This window comes from Tetrao urogallus, assembly GCF_951394365.1.
Source record: "Tetrao urogallus genome assembly, chromosome: 17".
In the NCBI taxonomy this organism is placed as follows: domain Eukaryota; kingdom Metazoa; phylum Chordata; class Aves; order Galliformes; family Phasianidae; genus Tetrao; species Tetrao urogallus.
Window position 1 is genome coordinate 5,396,761 of NC_136830.1, and position 17,965 is coordinate 5,414,725.

At 49.7% G+C, this 17,965-nt stretch overlaps 2 protein-coding genes across 2 annotated transcripts; one reads left to right on the plus strand and one right to left on the minus strand.

Moving 5' to 3' along the window:
* Positions 1–654: 654 nt before the first annotated feature.
* On the plus strand, positions 655–6,007 carry P2RX4 (purinergic receptor P2X 4; the record flags this gene model as incomplete). The annotated part of the gene is made up of 12 exons (XM_079543903.1): positions 655–788; positions 1,843–1,990; positions 2,246–2,317; positions 2,412–2,484; positions 2,800–2,896; positions 3,098–3,178; positions 3,297–3,438; positions 3,745–3,881; positions 4,910–5,003; positions 5,091–5,156; positions 5,238–5,333; positions 5,975–6,007. 12 exons carry the CDS (start codon positions 655–657, stop codon positions 6,005–6,007), a joined length of 1,173 nt encoding a protein of 390 aa, XP_079400029.1.
* A 3,954-nt stretch (positions 6,008–9,961) lies between these two features.
* Positions 9,962–16,429, minus strand: CAMKK2 (calcium/calmodulin dependent protein kinase kinase 2; the record flags this gene model as incomplete). Its single annotated transcript, XM_079544086.1, has 16 exons — positions 16,121–16,429; positions 15,393–15,440; positions 15,011–15,064; positions 14,843–14,894; positions 14,609–14,742; positions 13,999–14,035; positions 13,776–13,797; positions 13,599–13,687; positions 13,291–13,490; positions 13,155–13,208; positions 12,857–12,930; positions 12,525–12,612; positions 12,187–12,282; positions 11,638–11,766; positions 10,346–10,446; positions 9,962–10,034 (listed from the first exon to the last, which is right to left on the minus strand). The coding sequence occupies exons 1-16, from the start codon at positions 16,409–16,411 to the stop codon at positions 9,962–9,964; spliced, it is 1,542 nt and encodes a 513-aa protein (XP_079400212.1). The 5' UTR covers positions 16,412–16,429.
* Positions 16,430–17,965: the final 1,536 nt, after the last annotated feature.

The window sequence follows — 17,965 nt, forward strand, 5'->3', positions numbered from 1 at the left end:
ATATTCCACACCCCTTTCAACTGAGCTTTGTTCTTTCTGAGCTACACCAGCAGTTTGCCATTTCAATTTCCCACATGTATTTTAAAATAAATTGCCTGTAGATGATGCAAGCCACATTGTGTCCTCAATTGTAACATTACATCCGTGTTCACGTTGCATCATTTTTTATATCTGGGGTGGAAAAAGATTACAGTTGGCATTACCACATCCCTGTTCTGACACACGTGCTGGCCTTCCTCTGGGAAGAATTATAGAATGACAAGCTGGAAAAGGCAACAAAGATCATCAAGATAAGCCCACCAAGCCCAGCCCCCGCCATGCCCACCACCCGCGTCCCTCAGTGCCACACTCCCACGGCTCCTTAGCACCCCTGGGGACGGTGACCCCCTCTCCCCCCAGCTCCCGGCACAGCCCATTCCAGCGCCTGACCGCTCTTTAGGAGAGGTTTTTCCCCGATTCCCGAGCTGAATCTGCTCCGCCGCCCCAGCCGGGCAGAGGGCAGCGCCGGGGCGGGCACTGAGCGGAGGCAGCGCCCGAGCGCTCCGCCACGAGCAGCGGGACTGGCGGAGCGCTGCTGGGGAATCCCGGCTCCCGCCGTGTTTGGGCCGGCGGTCGGTGCTGCTGCTCCTCTGCCCGCCCTCCCCGGCCGCCGCCATGGCTGCGTGCTGCGGGGCTGTGCGCGGCTTCCTCTTCGAGTACGACACCCCCCGCATCGTGCTGATCCGCAGCCGCAAAGTCGGGCTGATCAACCGCGCCGTGCAGCTCGCCATCCTCGCCTACGTGATCGGGTGAGCGAGGGGGGAGCGCGGGTGGGCGGCTGTGCGAGCGGAAGAGTCGCTGCTGGTGACTGACGGAGGGCTTCAGGGGTGTACGAAGTTAGGAGCGGGGTTGTTGACTTTCCCTTCCTGCTCACGGGGACGAAGGTTGTGCTGTGTGTGCTTGACACGTCGCCCCTGTGTGCTGCCGGCTTGCTTTGGATTGCTCCAGCCCACAAAGGTTGGATATTAGGAACGATTTTTCTCCCTGAGCACGGGGTCAGCGTCCCCGGAGGCAGTCGGGAGCCGTGGGGATGTGGCACTGATGGACGTGGCCAGCGGGGATGATTTGGGGCTGAGCTTGGTGGTCTTAAAGGTTCTTATTCAGCCTTCGCAATTCTGATCCTAAAAATAATGTATGAAATATCCATGTAAGCCATAAAATTAACCTGATTTCGAGTTGTCCTGATTTTTTTTAAAGATCGATCCATCATGGACATGCACGTGCACACACAGCTTTTGCAGTAGATAGCCTTAAAACTGGGATGATTACTCAACTTTAAGCTGCATCGTTGAGGAAAGTCATTCACTGGGAGCTCTGGATTGCTTCCCACATCCCTGCTCCTCTCACCAGCAGGGCTTCACTTATAACTCCTCATTCCTCCTACACCTGGTGAAAGGAAGTTTCATCTTGTCTTATTTAGTACCTGAAATAGATATAAAGCAGAACCAAAGGGCCTGACCCACCTCAACAGCAGTGAGGACCATCCGGGCTGCACTGAGCTGGACTGTTTTCCTGGGGTCTGTAGGAGAGCATCACAGCCCTTTTGTGAGCCCATCTTCACCTGGTGGCGGTGGGAGGATGCATGTGTAATTACACAGTAATGAAACGCTGCCAGACCACTTGAAAAAACCAGGAGGGAGGCTGCTGGTCCTATGGCTTTTCACTGCAAAATTGTTTGGGCTCACCTTTGCAGGAGACATGAAAAAAAGAAGAGATTCCCCCTGCCTGTGTTTGTTCGTGGTGTTTAGCTGGGTTTTGTATGTGGCCTTTTATTTTCCTTTTCTTACAACTCTTATCTTGCAGCTGGGTTTTTCTGTGGGAGAAGGGCTACCAGGAAACAGATTCTGTGGTCAGTTCTGTAACCACGAAGGTGAAAGGAGTGATAATGACAAACACATCCACCTTGGGAACCAGGATCTGGGATGTAGCTGACTACGTCATCCCTCCCCAGGTATGAATCACATGCAGTGGATGGGTTTTCTAACAAACAGTCACTGCTCTGCCAATGTCTATGCTCCAGCATGGCCTTTATGCTAGAGAATGTAGAAAATAAAGCAGGTGAGCTTCACTATTTATTATTGGGCGAGCTTTATTAATTATTATTCATACCACCTGAGCTCTGTTAGCAGAGACATTTGGAGGCAGTGCCTTGGATATGCCTTGCAGTTTGTCACTCTTAAATTTCCTTTTGGTTTTGTACGCTCAGGAGAAGAACGCTGTGTTCATCATGACCAACATGATATTCACACTGAACCAGAGCCAAGGCCACTGCCCAGAGGTGTGTAAAGGATCCACTTTAACCTTGCCCAGCCTGGCTGGGAGTGTAGAAGGAAGAGTTTGTAGAGTTTTGTTTAATTACTGTTCCTGTCCAGCTTCCAGATGATAACACAGAGTGCAACAATAACAGCAGCTGCGTTCCAGGATATGTCAGCACCCACAGCAATGGTAGGAAGCTTGCTGCAGGAGCTCCTTGCATTCTGTGCTATCACTGCGTGGTGCCAATCTCTTGTGAAGGAAGCAGTATTTCATTGAGTCTCCTCGTTCTCATTCTTTCATGCCTAAGAGAACTGAAAAGGAAGCTCAGATTTTTCTTCTAGAAGAGACTGTGTTGGGTGAGAATTTGACTCAGAAAATAGCCATTTCTCTGAAACTGAGCTACAGTGGAAGACAGTGGGGGAATTGGACACTTGACACTTCTCTGTAAGGCAAATACTGCCCTTTATTTTGCTTGGGAGTACCTCCATCCACTTGTCTTTCCAGGTATCCAGACTGGGGCATGCATACCATACAACAGCAGCATCAAGACCTGTGAAGTCTTTGCATGGTGCCCTGTGGAGGATGACTATCACATACCCAAGTGAGAGCTGTCTTCCTACCCTGTGTTAGCTCTCCTGAGGGGAGGCCCACAATACACAGCCAGCCTGCCACAGCCAGTGTTTTTTCCTATGGGGTACTACTGGGAAAAGCTGAAGAGGTTACAATCAAAGGCCCTGCAGCATCAAAGACCTTGTTTCTGAAATATAAATGGAACTTATTTATTTTTTCTGTTGCTTTTCAGGCCGGCATTCTTGCAAGGAGCTGAGAACTTCACCATTCTGGTAAAGAACAACATTTGGTATCCGAAGTTCAACTTCAGCAAGTAAGCAGTGTGTGAAGCTTGCTTGCTTAGCTTTGCACTGCCTGGCCTCTCAGACAGTAAAGCTTGAGCTGGAGAAGTGGAAGAGGATGCAGCAGATCTCCTCTCTGTTCCCCTGTAGGCGAAACATCCTCCCCACTTTCAGTTCCACTTATCTCAAGAACTGCATCTATGATGCCCAGACAGATCCCTTCTGCCCTATCTTTCGTCTGGGGAAAATAGTTGAAGCTGCAGGGCAGAACTTCCAGGAAATGGCTGTGGAGGTACTTGGCAGAATCCTTTCTTGGGGTTCATCTGCGTAGGATAGGCTTCTCTTCACCTGGTGGCATGAACCACAGGACATGGATTAACTGCAAAATGGAGAGCTGCTCTGGCCGTAGGGAGCAGAATCAATTCTACTGAACAAGTACTTGGCCTTGGGTGGGGGTATGTGGAAGGTCCTCCTGTAGCAATGGGAAAGGAGGACTGGGACGTGGGCCAATAATAGGGGTTTTGGTCAGCCTGGGAGCCCCGTGCTAGACTGCCCAGGCTCCTGGATCACTCAGTGTCTCCTCCTCTCTGCTCTGCAGGGTGGGGTCATGGGGCTGCAGATCAACTGGGACTGCAACCTCGACAGAGCTGCTTCCCACTGCGTGCCCAGGTATTCCTTCCGGCGCCTGGACAACAAGGACTCTGCCAACACTGTCTCACCCGGGTACAACTTCAGGTAATGTAGTGAGGAAGGGACCCTGATGTCCCCATGGCTCAGTCTGCCATTGGCACAGCATTCCAGGTTGCTCCCTCTCCTCTGACTGTTGCAGGCAGTCCTTGGAGTTTCTCTGCTGCTGTAAAGCTCACTTTGAGGTTTTCTCTGCTGCTATGTAAACCACAGCAAAAGAGGAAATTCCACTGATTGTGAGCGTCTGAGTCATGTTTGCTTCAGCATGTAGGTGACCACTGGGGCCAGCCTCCCATGGCGTGTCAGTGCAAGGAATGATTGCTTTGGGGTGTGTTGGTGTGGCAGAATTTGAGGGGTAGCAGGGTGGGAGCCTGAAGGTCCTCCTTTGCTGTGCAAAGGAAGGGAAAAGCTGACCTTGAGAGAGCAGCTCTGTCAGTCAGAGACCTGATGTGCACCAAGAATATCTTTCTGCCATACCCCACTGTGCCAGTAGGTTTTGGGGTGTCAGGCAAGGCAGGCTGGGTATCACAGGCTCCCAGGTGCTCTTGCAGATTCCAGGCCTCCCCTTACAGGCCCTTCCTCTTCTCTTCTCCCCTATTTTCTGCTTCCTCCTGGCGTAACAAACCACGTGATGCAGTAAGTCTGATCTCACTTATTTGTTCTTGCTCCTTTTCTGTATCATTTGTGTGCAAGTCATGTGGTGTGAGACCAGGAACTGCCTCCGTGTGCCAAGCTGAGCTCTGCTGCTTCTCTCACTCCCTGCCCTCTCGTGGCTGCCTGCACTCCTGCAGCATCCTGCTCATCTGAGGGGATGATTCTCACGTAGCTGAATTTCTTCCTCTCTTCCCACTATCCTGACTTGCTCCCCTCCCTATGCTTTAGAGGTCTCCTTACTTGACTGCTAATAATTGTCTTAAGCTCACCTGTTCTAGGTTTTTTCCCTACGTGCGCTTGCTTGCATGTGCAAACATTTAGCCCATCCTGTTGGGATGGGGAACACACCTGGGTGTTGCATGAAAATCATACAAGAAACCTCAGAATTTCCAGCTGAGCTCTAACCTGCCCTATTGTTCCAGGTTTGCAAAATACTACAAGGATAGCAGCGGCATTGAAACACGAACGCTTATCAAAGCTTATGGCATCCGCCTTGATATCATTGTGTTTGGAAAGGTAGGGCAGCTTCACTCCTGGGAGCTGTGGGCTGAGAGCTTTCAGAGATGCTGTAAAACAGTCATCATTCCTGTATCTTTCTTCCAGGCAGGAAAATTTGATGTCATTCCTACCATGATTAACATTGGCTCTGGCTTAGCACTGTTTGGAGTGGTAAGTGACAGTCTGCACTTGCACTGTGTTAGCAGCTGAGTTCTCAGAATCATTGTCTTAAACTCTTTCCATCTCCACTAGGCAACAGTGCTGTGTGACATCGTTGTCCTGTACTGCATGAAAAAGAGATACTACTATCGGGAGAAAAAGTACAAATATGTGGAGGATTACGAACTGGTAAGTACAAGCAAAGGCAGAATGGAAGCAGGGTTGTTTCCTCCTCTGATTCTGAAACAGGATGTACAGAGTCCATATCACACACAGACTTTGTACCGCAGCTGTGAGGAAGGTTTATCTTCCTTGGAGCTGCTCATTTTTAGCTCAAAGCTGTTGGGAGAAGCACTGGAAACAATATTATGTTTCCTGGGCAACCACTCTTGGAGAGGGAAGAGTGTGTTTGAGAACTTATGCTCCCACTGCATCTCTCTTCGGGTTGCTGTTCTTGGCAGTTGCCTCCTGCAAGGTACACTTAGCTCTGCCTCCATCAAATCCCCCCAAAGCCTTTAGAAGTTCCTGCTGTTGCAGCCAAATCCAGTGTGCTGACAGCCACAGCTACACCTGCATTCAGGATCTGGCCTGTAGGAGGATTTAGCCCTGCTCTTGCCCCTGGTGGGGTTGCTTGGCTAGTGCTGTGGGCAGAGCTGTGCTCTGCAGCCCTGTGCTTGGTGAGATGCGATGCTGCAGAGGGAGCGTTTCTGGTGCCACTGGCAGTTTACTGAATCCAATAGTAGAGATTTCCTATGCAAGGGTTTTGTGTAAAAGAAGGGGGGAGAAAGCAAAGTTCTCTGGCAGAGAAGTGCCATTTCTGATCCTAGCAGGGCACAAGTGAGACGTACGGAACAGACTCCTGACCTCCTGCTGCTGCTGCACCAACTGGATGTGAAGGGATGCTGTGAATGTTACTGTAATCCTGCTGTGAGACCTACCCCTCCTTTAGAACGAAGGGGTAACAGAACCTAAGAAAGGAACCTTCTTCATTACTCATCACCTTGTGTTGGCCAGAACCAAAAAGGAGACCTGGATCTGCTCCTTGTCCATTCTTTCCAGGTTAATTGCACCAAGCCTCGTAGCTTCATGCCAGACATCTTCACCAGCAGGCCTGGGACAGGCACTGCTCCATCCTTGTCATTTCAGCAGTCCTTTCCCTGAGCTCAAGTAGCAGTGATGAAGCCCTTGAAGAGGCACAGACTGTTCCTTACAGGGGACAGGGACCATGACGTGCATTGCCTGACCCTGGAAGAGCAGTCTCTTGTTGTCAGGGATCATGATGCTTAGGTGAGACGACCTGCTATTTAATTGCATCTCCAAGCTCTAGTGGCTACAGCCTGAGACAAAGCAGTGTCTGGTTCCATTGTGCCATGGTAAATAACTTCCTGGCTACTGGATTTCTTTTCTGTTTTGTCTGGCTAATGCCACTATGCTAGAATTTATTTTTCATAAAATGTTACTCTCTACCAGCTCTCTTGGAGTACTGCAAGCTAGGTTTGGGTTGCTTTATTTCACTCTTGATTTGTTTGCTGCTGCTTTGAGGACTGAGTCGAGGACCAAGTCGTCTCTCCAGGCTGTGCACAGAAATGGCTCAGTGTGAAATCCATGCCCAGCAAACACCACACTGTAGTAGCATAGGAGGATGCTTTCAGACTCCTCTTCCAATAAGCAAAATCTCATAGCTTTGATAAAAAACCAATCAAACATGATAAAGGTTCCCCTTGATTAACTAACTGGGGTTTGGTTGCACATCATTTATTTTAGCTCATACAGAGAAGCTTGAACAGCTGTGTGGAAAAACACTTAGTTGTTTTCTTCTTAGATAATATAATTTAAAAGTGGTAAATACACAGTATTTAAACTTGATACACCTGATTAAGTTAAATGCATAATAAAGGGGTAGGAATGAAACACAAGCCTTGGTCATTAAACAGTATAAAAATCTGCAATAGTTCAGGGCTCTAGAAAAGAAATAGGTCAGTTGCCTGACAGGTAAGAGGGGACCACCAAAAAAAAAAAAAAAACAACCAAACAAAAACCAAACAAAACCACTCAGGACAAGAGGCCTGGTTTCCCCTTAGCACTTCCCTGTGTGCTTTCTGAGCCAAAAAGGCTGAGTACCCAGCATTAACTCTACAGTCAGCACTGGGCTTGCTTGAAAGGAGGGGAATTGGGGAAATCAAGCTGTAACCCAGTTCCAAGGCACAAGCAAAATATTTACTTCACTGTAAGAAAGAAGCTAGCTTTACTACTAAAGAACAGCAGACAGGGAACCAAGCAGATTTATATATACAGTACAGCTTCTTTAACAGGTCATGCATTTAGACATAGCTTCCTCACACATCCAAGCTTTATGCTTTCTACAAAATGCATCAACTAGAAAATGTACATCAAGTTTCTTTTAAAACCATGCAATTGGCTGCAGCCCTACCAGAGCACCAAGAGCCAAGCCTTTGAGATCCATATGAACCAAGCCTGCACTGGCCATAAGACACCAGTCTATGCTAATATCTGAGTAACTGGGATTGGGCACAGAGAAACTGGGACAGGTAATTCTGTTCAGAAGCTGCATTGCACCTGGCAAGGCTGTTTAGTAAATCTAAACTGACTGCTAGGTACCTGCCACATCACCAACTCAGCACAGAGCATCATTACAGCTCACTCACCTTTAACAAAAACACACCACACACATCACTATGCACCAGTTACAAGTAACCAGATCCCTCCCTTCCCCACCCCCCTCCCTTTTTTTTTTTGGCAGAACAAGCCCATTTACAAAGTACAGAACCAAACCACCCACACCCGCTCCCAGTCACTATTCCCACAAAGAGAAAGTCCTGTTTAGAGATGGGAGAAGGCAGCCTTAGCAGTGCTGGCACCCCAGTTACCTGCTTGGTTTTCCCATAGCTGAAGCTGTGGGGCTTTGGCACAGCCTTGGACTAAAAAGGGAGGAAAACAGTGCGTGTCTTATGGCTCCAAACTCCACAGTACTGCTCCTATGCCACGAACTTGCTGGCACTGGCTTTGGAGAGGCTAGCTGCACCATCTTTCATTAACTGCAGCCTAGGATAAGCATAGTTTCAGGTGATCAGACTTATGGGGACAGTGCTGTAGGCACCTGTGCACTTGCTAACACCACCTGAATTTAACGAGGACTCGTGATAAGGAGGAATTACTGGGCCATGACCATGGCCAGGAGCCACAGTGCTGTGCTGTTGGCAGTGCCAAGATCACGGAAGACAAGGGAACAGTCATGTGCTAAATGCCTACAGTAGCTACGGCCAGCAACCAAAAACTTCCCTTTCCTATAGTGCCTTCCTCCTCAGGGCAAAGAGCTCAGCCGTACCTCGCACACTTGGGATGCTTGAATCCTCCCTCATCCAGCACAACCCCATCAGTGAGGAGACTGAGACAAGGGGCTCACCCATCTCCCTCCCAGCTCCATGACCCACCAAACCAAACGAACTTAGTGAGCCCCTTGCTCAGCCCAGCCCTGATGCCACAGCTCATCTACACACCGTCCTCCAGCTTTGAGACCTTGGGAATGTGAGCCCAGAAGCCAGAGGCTCTCCCACCACAACAGAGACTTTTTGTTTTTAAACAAGCACCACAAAATGATCAGAGTAATCTGACTGCAGGTGAAAGAGCTCTTCATAAGAAACAATCTGTTAATTAGTCATTCACTTAATTTACTAGCAAGCCTCCGACCCACAGGCATTCACAATTACTGGTAATGAACTTACAAAAAATACACAGCATTGGCCCCAGAGTCCAAATGAAGAGTTTGGAAAACAGAAGTTTCTTTGGAAAAAAAAAACCAAAACACTAGCTAATCTAGGTATTTCATTAAGATCTCAAGTTCTAAGCAAGCCCTAAGTCTATACTTAAAAAATAGCATACGTTTTATTAGTTTTTAATCGTAGTAAACCATGTAATGTACATGGAAGTGAAGGATTTTACCCTGAATTTTATATTTAATAATATAGCTATCTAGATCAAGTAAAAGATTTAGAAACAAACTCTTGTTAGTTCTTCCTCTGCTGTTCAAAACATTCAGCTAAATACCACCTTTCACTCTAGTGTCTGCAGCAAAAATAGTTCAGACTGAACTGAAGCCCTTAAGAACCTTTTCCCTTCATAAACTGAATACTCAACTTACCCAACACTGAGACCTCAGGAGAGGCAGCATCCTCAAACCCTGCCTTTCACCTCACTTTCTGAATGTCCCGAAGATGCTGTTTAATATATCTTGGCTCACAAAGGTAGGCATTCTTTTTATAAAAAAAAAAAAAAAGCTGGAAAGGTGGTTTTTGCTTTGTTCTCATGCAGTTAAAAAGGCGTCAATTAAAACCGAAACCAAACAACAAGAAATAGATGCAACAACCCTCCAAGCACATGAGTGTGGTTTCCCTGCTGCGCTCTGCAGAAGCTTCTCGGTCCTGCATGCCCCCACAGGGCAGGCACACGCTGCCCCTGGGATGGTGGGAGATCCCTTTGGCATGAAAACCAGGCAAAAGCAGTTCTAAACGCAGTTGGGTTTGCCTGCTCAACACCATCCCTCACCACTCTGGGATCAGTCAGCACCTTTTTTTTTTCCCCCCATGAGAAGTCCAAGCAATCAGAGATGGTCAATGACGGGTACGGAAGTCGGATGTCTTAAACATGCTGCTATGCAAACTCTACATCCAGCGTTACACTGAAATAGCGCCGTGTCATGCTGGGGGTGGTGGGGCTCTGTTATGCCACTCATCCTCAGCTGCACACTCGATGAAGTGCCCCGGACCGAGTTCAGCTCAACAGAACCATAAAGCCGCCGGTCATGAAAGGACTTCCTCCTCTCCCACGTTGGGCAAGTCGTTGCATTTCAGGTTATCCTCACTGCCTTGCTTCCTGCTTTCAGAGGGGAAAAAGCAGGAGGTGATCCCAGTGCCTTCCCCACCACTGGGCTTCAGGACCTGAGCACATTCCCCACCGAGATCCCCCATTAGGTCGGAAGTACCAGAAGGAGACACCTTGCAGCCCATGGGAAGGACAGGACGCTCAGCCATACAAAAGCCAGCTCCCCCCAGATCCCACAAAGGATAGAGCACGTTATATCTGGGTCACAGCCCTGCGTGAAAGAAAACTCAAAGCCTGAAGCCCCAAACCCCACCCACGTGCTCTCCAGCACACAGGGCAGGCTGCAGGCACCCCTCACTTACGGCAGCAGGTTTCCAGGGGCCGACAGTGAACGCTCCTCCCGCCGGCTGCCCTCAAACGGGTTCCCAAAGGACCGCTTCCGGATCATCGTTTTAACCAAGATCTGCAAGACCGGGGGGGGTTGGTCAGGGTGGTACTGCTTTGCTTTCATTCAAAAGCGAAAGCAGCATCCAAATCCCTATTTACCCAGCAGGAAAATTCATTGGAAAGGGACAGGGAAAGGAAGGAAGCAATGCTGTTTTCTCTTGACACATGAGAAACCCCAGTTTCATTTTCATTGCTGCTCTTCCCTTTCCGGCTGATTTATCTGCTCAGCACTGAGAGCTCATGAGATGTGTGTGCCAGCAGGGTCCCGTGGGGAAGGCATTTATGCAAGAACCAAAGCCACGTGCATCTGGCACTCGAGCGGAACGCCCGTGGTTGAGTGCACAGAGATCGTGTGCCGGAGGGGAATTTAGAGGAACAAATGTAAATAGGAAAATTCAAATTGGGCCGGAGGCGGTGCTTTATTTAAAAAGGTTCCCAGTAATGCACTGCCCTGATTTGCCCTGAGATGGACTGAATCCACCTGGATTTCCAAGGGGAACAGCAGAGTTGAGCGGCCCTTCTCTGCAGCAAGTCATCACAAACTGGTGAAATGGGGAAAAAAAAACAACCCTCATCTGCTGCAATTGCTTTGGGCAAAGGCTGTTTTTCACACTTGTGCAGAGAAAATTGCAGTTGCATACCAGCATATATCTGCCTTTAGCCCCAGACAACACCACACCAGGGAGCTGCAAATCATCAGTTTCTCTTAGCATAAGGGCGAGCAGGAAATCATTAGGTTCAAAACCCAAAAGGATTTAATTTTCCACACTGTGGTTACACTGTGGTACTCATCACAACACACTACTGTAGGGAATAAAGTCCGTGAGCTCAAAAAGAGACCAGAGGAATTCATCAAAATAGCTGCAGGCAGGGGCTGCCCACAAAACCTGTCTCAAGGAAACGCTGCAGCCAGCAGGGCAGAGCAGGGCAGCAGGAGCCCCTGCACCCATTCCACATTCTGTCCACGCTCTTGACCAGATCCCCCACCCTGGACCAGGATTTCACCCTGAGCAAATACAGCAATAGCAATGCAGCAGAGACCAGCAACCCACTGATGGGTGTTTCTGGGACTGACCATCACCCTGTGCCGCCACAGGCCAGGCCCCATTCCTGACAGCAGGGAGGTTTCTGCTTTACTATTGTGCATCTGCTCATCCACTGCAGCCAGGGCTGCATGCCCACAGGCTCTTGCTCTGCTCACACTCACCACAGTGGCCAGGCTGGGGATGTGCTTGACTGAATTCTCCACCTCCTCCTCTGTCACCTCGACAAGTGTGCAGTTCTCGTCCTCAGTGGGCAGCAACTCTGCTCCGTTCTTGGTGACCCACGGATGCAACTTCAATGAATAACACAGCCTGTCAGGGACGATTGCCTCTTTTTTGTAACTCCAACCACACAGGCCTGGCAAATGCATCTCCTCACCCAAGCTATGGTGCCTGTACCCTTCCAAAACACAGGGAGCAGGGGAGAGACACTGTGGTACAGCCGGGAACGGCTCAGTCCAGAGCAAAAAGCACCGATTCAATAACCTCAGTGATGTACAGGACTGCAACACCACGTCCCCATGGGTTTTACAGCAGAAGAACTATTTCCACTCTCATCTTACAGAGGGGATTTTCTCCAGACCGTTGGTCTCAGACTGGAATTAATCCGAGCACAAAGCCCTTCTCCTCCTTGCCCGCACAGCTGGCGTCCTGGACAGCCACTGGAGGAGCACAGAATGCTTCAGCAAAACCCCACCATCCTTTCCCCCTACCTTCGTCTCCATTTTCTCAGCTTCTCGCCCCTTCCAGGTTCCCGCAGGGGCGAAGGGCCAGAAATCTCCTGCCAAAGGCTGCTGCAAGGTACTTGCCTGGTAGCAGAGGAAATACTGGGCTCAGGGGATTTCTGCTGCCTGCGACTGCTGTAGGCACCAATGGTCCCAAAGCTGAGTGGGTCCCGGAGCAGGGGAAAGAGCTGGGACTCACCTGCCCGGGAGCCCTGGGCATGCAGGAGGACCTAACCTGGTGCAAGCAAACTGAGCCCGAAAAAGCCAAGTAAAGAGAATCCCATGGAAGTAAAGCCATATCCACCACCATGGCTTTGGGTCAGTACCTTGATTTCAGGGACTGAAATCCTTGACTCAGGATTTTTATCCAACATCCGCATGATCAGATCCTTCAAGAAATCTGTAACTTCTGGCCTTGGGAGGAGAGAGTGGAGAGATGAGACACGACCTCGGCACTCTGCTGTCTTCCTCTCCAAACCACCCCAGGAACCAAAATATTCCTATGCTGGGCAATGAGGAGTATGATTCCTGGTGCACAAGGCCAGGAGACTCTGCATCTGCCCAGGCTGACAGCTTGAATGTGCTTTAAAAAAAAAAAAGGGCTGGAGGTTTGGGGCTTGGATTTGGGTTGGTTGTTGTTTTTGTTTTGAGTACTTACTGGTCTGGAAACTCCAATGTTTGGGTCTTGATTTTATTGTGTAAACTCAGGATCCTTTCATCCATGAAAGGACACTGTCACAAAGAAAAAGCACAGTGAGAAAAGCAGCAACCTCTGAGCAGGAGCTTATGTGGATGTACCAGAAGGTTTCTTATTATCAGAACATCTTTTTTTTTTTTTTTTAAGCAATTAATAAAACATTTGACTAAAAATGATCAAATTACTAGAGCAGCTCCTGCCCCCAATATGCAGCCAGGCACAGGATACAGGCACAGATAATGCTGAAGAATACCATTACCTGCCCAAACACAAAGCAGTACAGCGTGATTCCCATTGCCCAGACATCTAAAGCCTGCAGGGAGAAAAGAGCATCCTTAGTCCTGCACGTACAAAGAAGGTCATTACAAAAACAATACCAAATTGCTATTAAATACCTTTCCAGAGAAGATTTTCCTGGTTTCTGAGAGTGTCTCTGGGGCCATGAAGGCAGGGGTGCCCACCGTGTTGGTCAGGAGGGCATCGGCTCCTTTGAACTCATTGCTGACACCAAAGTCGGCAATTTTAACATGTCCGTCCTCCCCCACAAGGAGGTTGGAAGGCTTGATGTCCCGGTGGATTATCTTCTGGTAGTGCACTGTGATCCAAGGGGAAACAAGGGATGCGGCAAAGGAAAGCAGGAGCCAACTTCACAGGGATTAGAAATGAGAAAAATCACAAGTCCCACCGTGCTGCTTGCACTCACAGTATTCAATGCCCTTGATCAGATCCTGGAAGTAGAACCGAGCCTGGTCCTCACTGAGAGGTTTCAGGGTGGGGATTTCCATCACGGGGCTGCAAAGGTAAGGGGACTGAGCTGCAGCACAATGCTGAGCAGAGCCAGGCACGAACACAGCAGCACGTCCACAGTGGGGAAACTCACCCTTGTTTCACCAGTTCGAACACTGAAACAGAAAAGGAATGGTGATTACTGACTATGTACAGGCGTGAGCTCCTGCAAGCATGGTCCCAGCACAAAAGCAATTATTTTAATGATGAATTTATGAAGGTAATACATTAAAATAAACCTGCGGAGACCCAGGCCCATACGCAGCTGCCCCAAAATGCAGTGGGAACCCACACCAACAGCACCTGTGGGCACTTACCCATGTACAGGTGGTCCTCACTGGGGTCATCCAGCACCTGCCAAAAGATGCAGAGAAGAAATGGAACAACGCAAGAAGCTGCCTCACTGAATAAATGCTGTGATTTGTTGATTTTTCATCAGGCTGCCCACTTTTGCCCCTGGGGGCTCAGGGTGTTAAGGAGAGAGGTGCTGGCAGGTTGTGAGCGCCCGCCACCCTCAGGTCCTGCTCGTGACATTTTAATTTAAAATTGCGTGGGTTTGCTCTGCTAATCTCAGAGCTTCTACCCACAAGGTGGGGGATAAATAAGTGGAAAGATATTGTTGGAAATAAATATTTCAAATGCACAGGAAGCATCATCTGACTCATCAGGCAAATGAATTCCAGCCTGCACATCCTTTATTCCTCATTTTTGTTTCCTATGGACTTTTCAGGCTGTCAGTGGGTGGCGGGCAGCGTGGCTGCAGAACTCACAGGAAACCATTTCCTCCCCAGAACTGATCTGTATCCTCAAGGGAAGTGAAATATTTCTGCTTTCCTCTTTCCAAGCAGAAAAGAGAAGGTAAAAGGAGGGAAGAAAAGACCTTTTACAGTAGGGAAAACATCAACAGGACTGCCACTCCCTGCTCACCTCCACGAGCTTCACCACATTGGGGTGGTCCAGCTTCTTCAGGATGGCAATCTCCTGGTAAACCTGCTCAATGGGGCCTCGGGGCTGCAGGCAGCCCTCTGAGGCACCTTTGGCTCCACGGGGTGGAGGGCGGCCTGCAGGGAAGGCAAAAAAGGGGTGGGCATGGCACCGAGTCCCTTCTGCCCCCAAGGTGCCACCTATCCCAGAGCTGTCACACCACCAGGTGCCACTTACGGGGGAAGCCCGCCTGCCTCATCAGCTTCTTCTTGGAGAGAACCTTCATTGCCTGCAGAGGGGAAAATTGGAGGGGTTTGGAAAAAAAACATACTGGGAGCCACAGGCAGATCCATGCCTGTCCCCGTCCCATTCCTAACATATGCTCTGGGCAGCAGCACTACTCACATAGTAGGTGTTGTCGTCCTCGTTGTAGGCCAGCTTCACCACTCCATAGGAGCCCTAGAGAGGGACATGTGGGTGACCAACCAAAAAAACACTCCAGCACCAGGCCAGGCTCCTCTGCATACCGCAGGCAATGCAGGGGGTCAATGGGGAGCACAGAGCCTTGGACTGGCAAAGAAAAGGCGCAGATACCCTATTTGGTGGGAAAGGGAAAAAATAATGCTAATTTAAAAAAATAAATCAATGGGCATCACACTGAGGAGCCAATGGAGATGCTATGGTGAAGGGCTGACCTCACAACTGATGTCAGATTAAAAGCAAGAGCAAATCCAGCACATTCCCACCCCAAATTCCCACTCCAACCCCAAAGCCGGAAAATATTCACCTTCCCAATCTCATCCTTCAGCTTGTACTGGTTGAGCTGGACGCAGTCCTGCAAGAGAGAGGGCGAGTCAGCCAGCAGCCCAGGCCTTGGGCCAGAGCTGAAAAGCTCAGGGTTGTTAGCAATAAACTACACGTGGCTACACACTGCCTTGTTTATAGACAACTAATTACTGGCGTTAAGCACCGGGCAGGCAGCACTGTCTGCTCATGCAAAATGAGAGCACCAAGGGCAGCGATGGCAACTGGCACCCGGGGGCTTAATGCTCACCCAGCACCAAATGTTTTTATTTTGTCCTGCAGATGTTCAGTGCCTGCATTCTGTTGGTGCTGAGAAGGCTGTGGTGGGCAGTGCAATTATTTCCCTTGAAGCTTTATCGAAGTCTCTTCCTTTTTAAGGGGAAAACCAAAAAAATCTCAATTTCCTGCATGGAGCTAAGAAGTGAATATGACTGCATCCATACACAGATTAAGCATGGATGGGCTGTGGATTCTGGCTGCTCCACTCTCACCAAACACATTTGCTAGAGCTGGTAGCATTTGAGAAATACAGAAAATGCACTCCCACCACTGCATTAACCCTGGGAAACACTCTGTCCCCATATGTGGGGCTGTCGCCATGGCTGGGGATGAACCAGGACCTAGCACCCTCCCATTATCCATGGGACTCCATCCCAAAGCAACAAGCAAGAAGCAGTGCAGCGAGACAGGGAGACAGGAGCAGGGCCTCACCTGCAGCCCCGTGATGGAGACGCGGTTGGATTCCACTGTCGGCCGCCTCGGTAGGCGCGGGGACGAGTGTGGGGACGTCACTGGTGAGTAGGGGAGGGACGGGTAGATGAAGCGCTCGCTGTTGCCACTTCCAGGGGAGCGTGCGGGATGCGAGCGCTCCTGCAGGGACAGCTTTCGGCCAGAGAGGTTCAGCTTCGCCCTGGGCTCGCGGCTTTCTTCCACAGCAGCCACGCTCATCTCCTCCTCGCTCGCCGTCGCCTCACACTCGGTCACCACGATGAGCGACTCCATGGCGGGGCGGCTGGCACTCAGAGGCAGCCTGGGCCCTCTGTGGTGGTGTGGGGGCTGAGGGGCAGCAGGCGAGCTGCTGGGGATGCAGGATGGCATGGTGAGGTTGCCGGCCTCATCCCGGCCGCTGGCGGTGCTCCAAGGGATACAAACACCTGCAAGCACAGCGTCAGGGGGATCCCACGTGAAGCAAGCCACTAAAGTGCTTTTGCAACTAATAAATGGCTTCAGCTAATAGTAAGTAAAATATTAGGTAAAAACGGAGGAAACTGGGTGGCACTGAGCAGAGTCTTCCCCCCTCACAAGTACTGCAATCATACTGCTCACCCCAGAACGTAGAGCCCTGCCACCTCCCTTATGGGAAACCCACAGCTGGGGCTGCAGATGTATTTTACTCAGGTCTGCACTATGAATGTATAAACATTGTTCAGTTCACTGCTCTCCTGCATGCAGGGGGCAGATCTTGCCAAACAGCCCCCAGAAGAGGTGTACAGAGCCCTTACCAAGCACGAGCTGTGGGATCTGCCCTGGGGCTTACTGCCTCCACCCACAGCACAGCATCCACAAGGGTTTCTCCTGCTCGCCCCGAGTTCCCTATAGCCTCCTTTGCGAAAATGGAATTTCAGCACCCTGGAATAAAAAAGAAAACAATAGTATTAGCAGCAGATATATATATTTTCTCTTTTTTTAAAGGAAAGCAAATTGTTCAGTTGTAAGCCATTGCAGTGAACCCCTGTTCAATGCTGGATATGTGGCACTGAACATACATGCTGGTGGATGGCAGCAACACCACGAGTCTGATCCAGGAGCAGGGCTCCAGCAGGTCTGCCTGTGCCACAGCAAAGCCATCACCCTTCCTTCCTGCATTACTTTTGATTCCTAGGTTGAGGAGTTGTCACAAGGGCAGCCCAATAAGAACCCAAACCATCCCAAAGGCAGCACTGAGGACCCAGCATCACTGGGTGTTCTGCACCGCACGAGGCAGTGGGTTAAAATTAGCTCCGTTCGCCTGAAGTTCCCATGCTCGGGAGCAATTATAGGACAAGTACAAAGACCTCAAGCAGCCCCCCCAAAGGCTTCCCAATGGCCTAATTGCCATTTCCAATGCAAGTCTATAAACTTGAGTTTTCTCACCCAGCTCTAAAGTGAGAGCGCAGCCATTCCGGCACGGTGCTGCTCACTGCTTAAGGGAAGCACGGGTGATGTGACAGCTATAAATAAGGCAGCGAGCAGCAACAAGGACAAACTATTTCAGAAACGCTGCTAAATCCATTCCTGGCCAGGGCTTTGCTATTCAAGAAAGCTGGGACCCAGCAAAACCATGGCTGCAAACTCCCCCAGTGTTGCTAGGGCAAATCCCAACGCTGGGATGCATTAAACCACTATGACCACACCAGTGTGTTTTAATGCGCTCTCAAAAGCACGTTACAATTATCAGGTACCTGCTCCCATTTTGCCCCGAATCAGCACAACTGGATCCAGATCTATTCATGTTGGGAAGCCTGCCAGGCTGCATGTATAAATAGTCGGAGCAACGATGGATCCCAAACGCTGTGT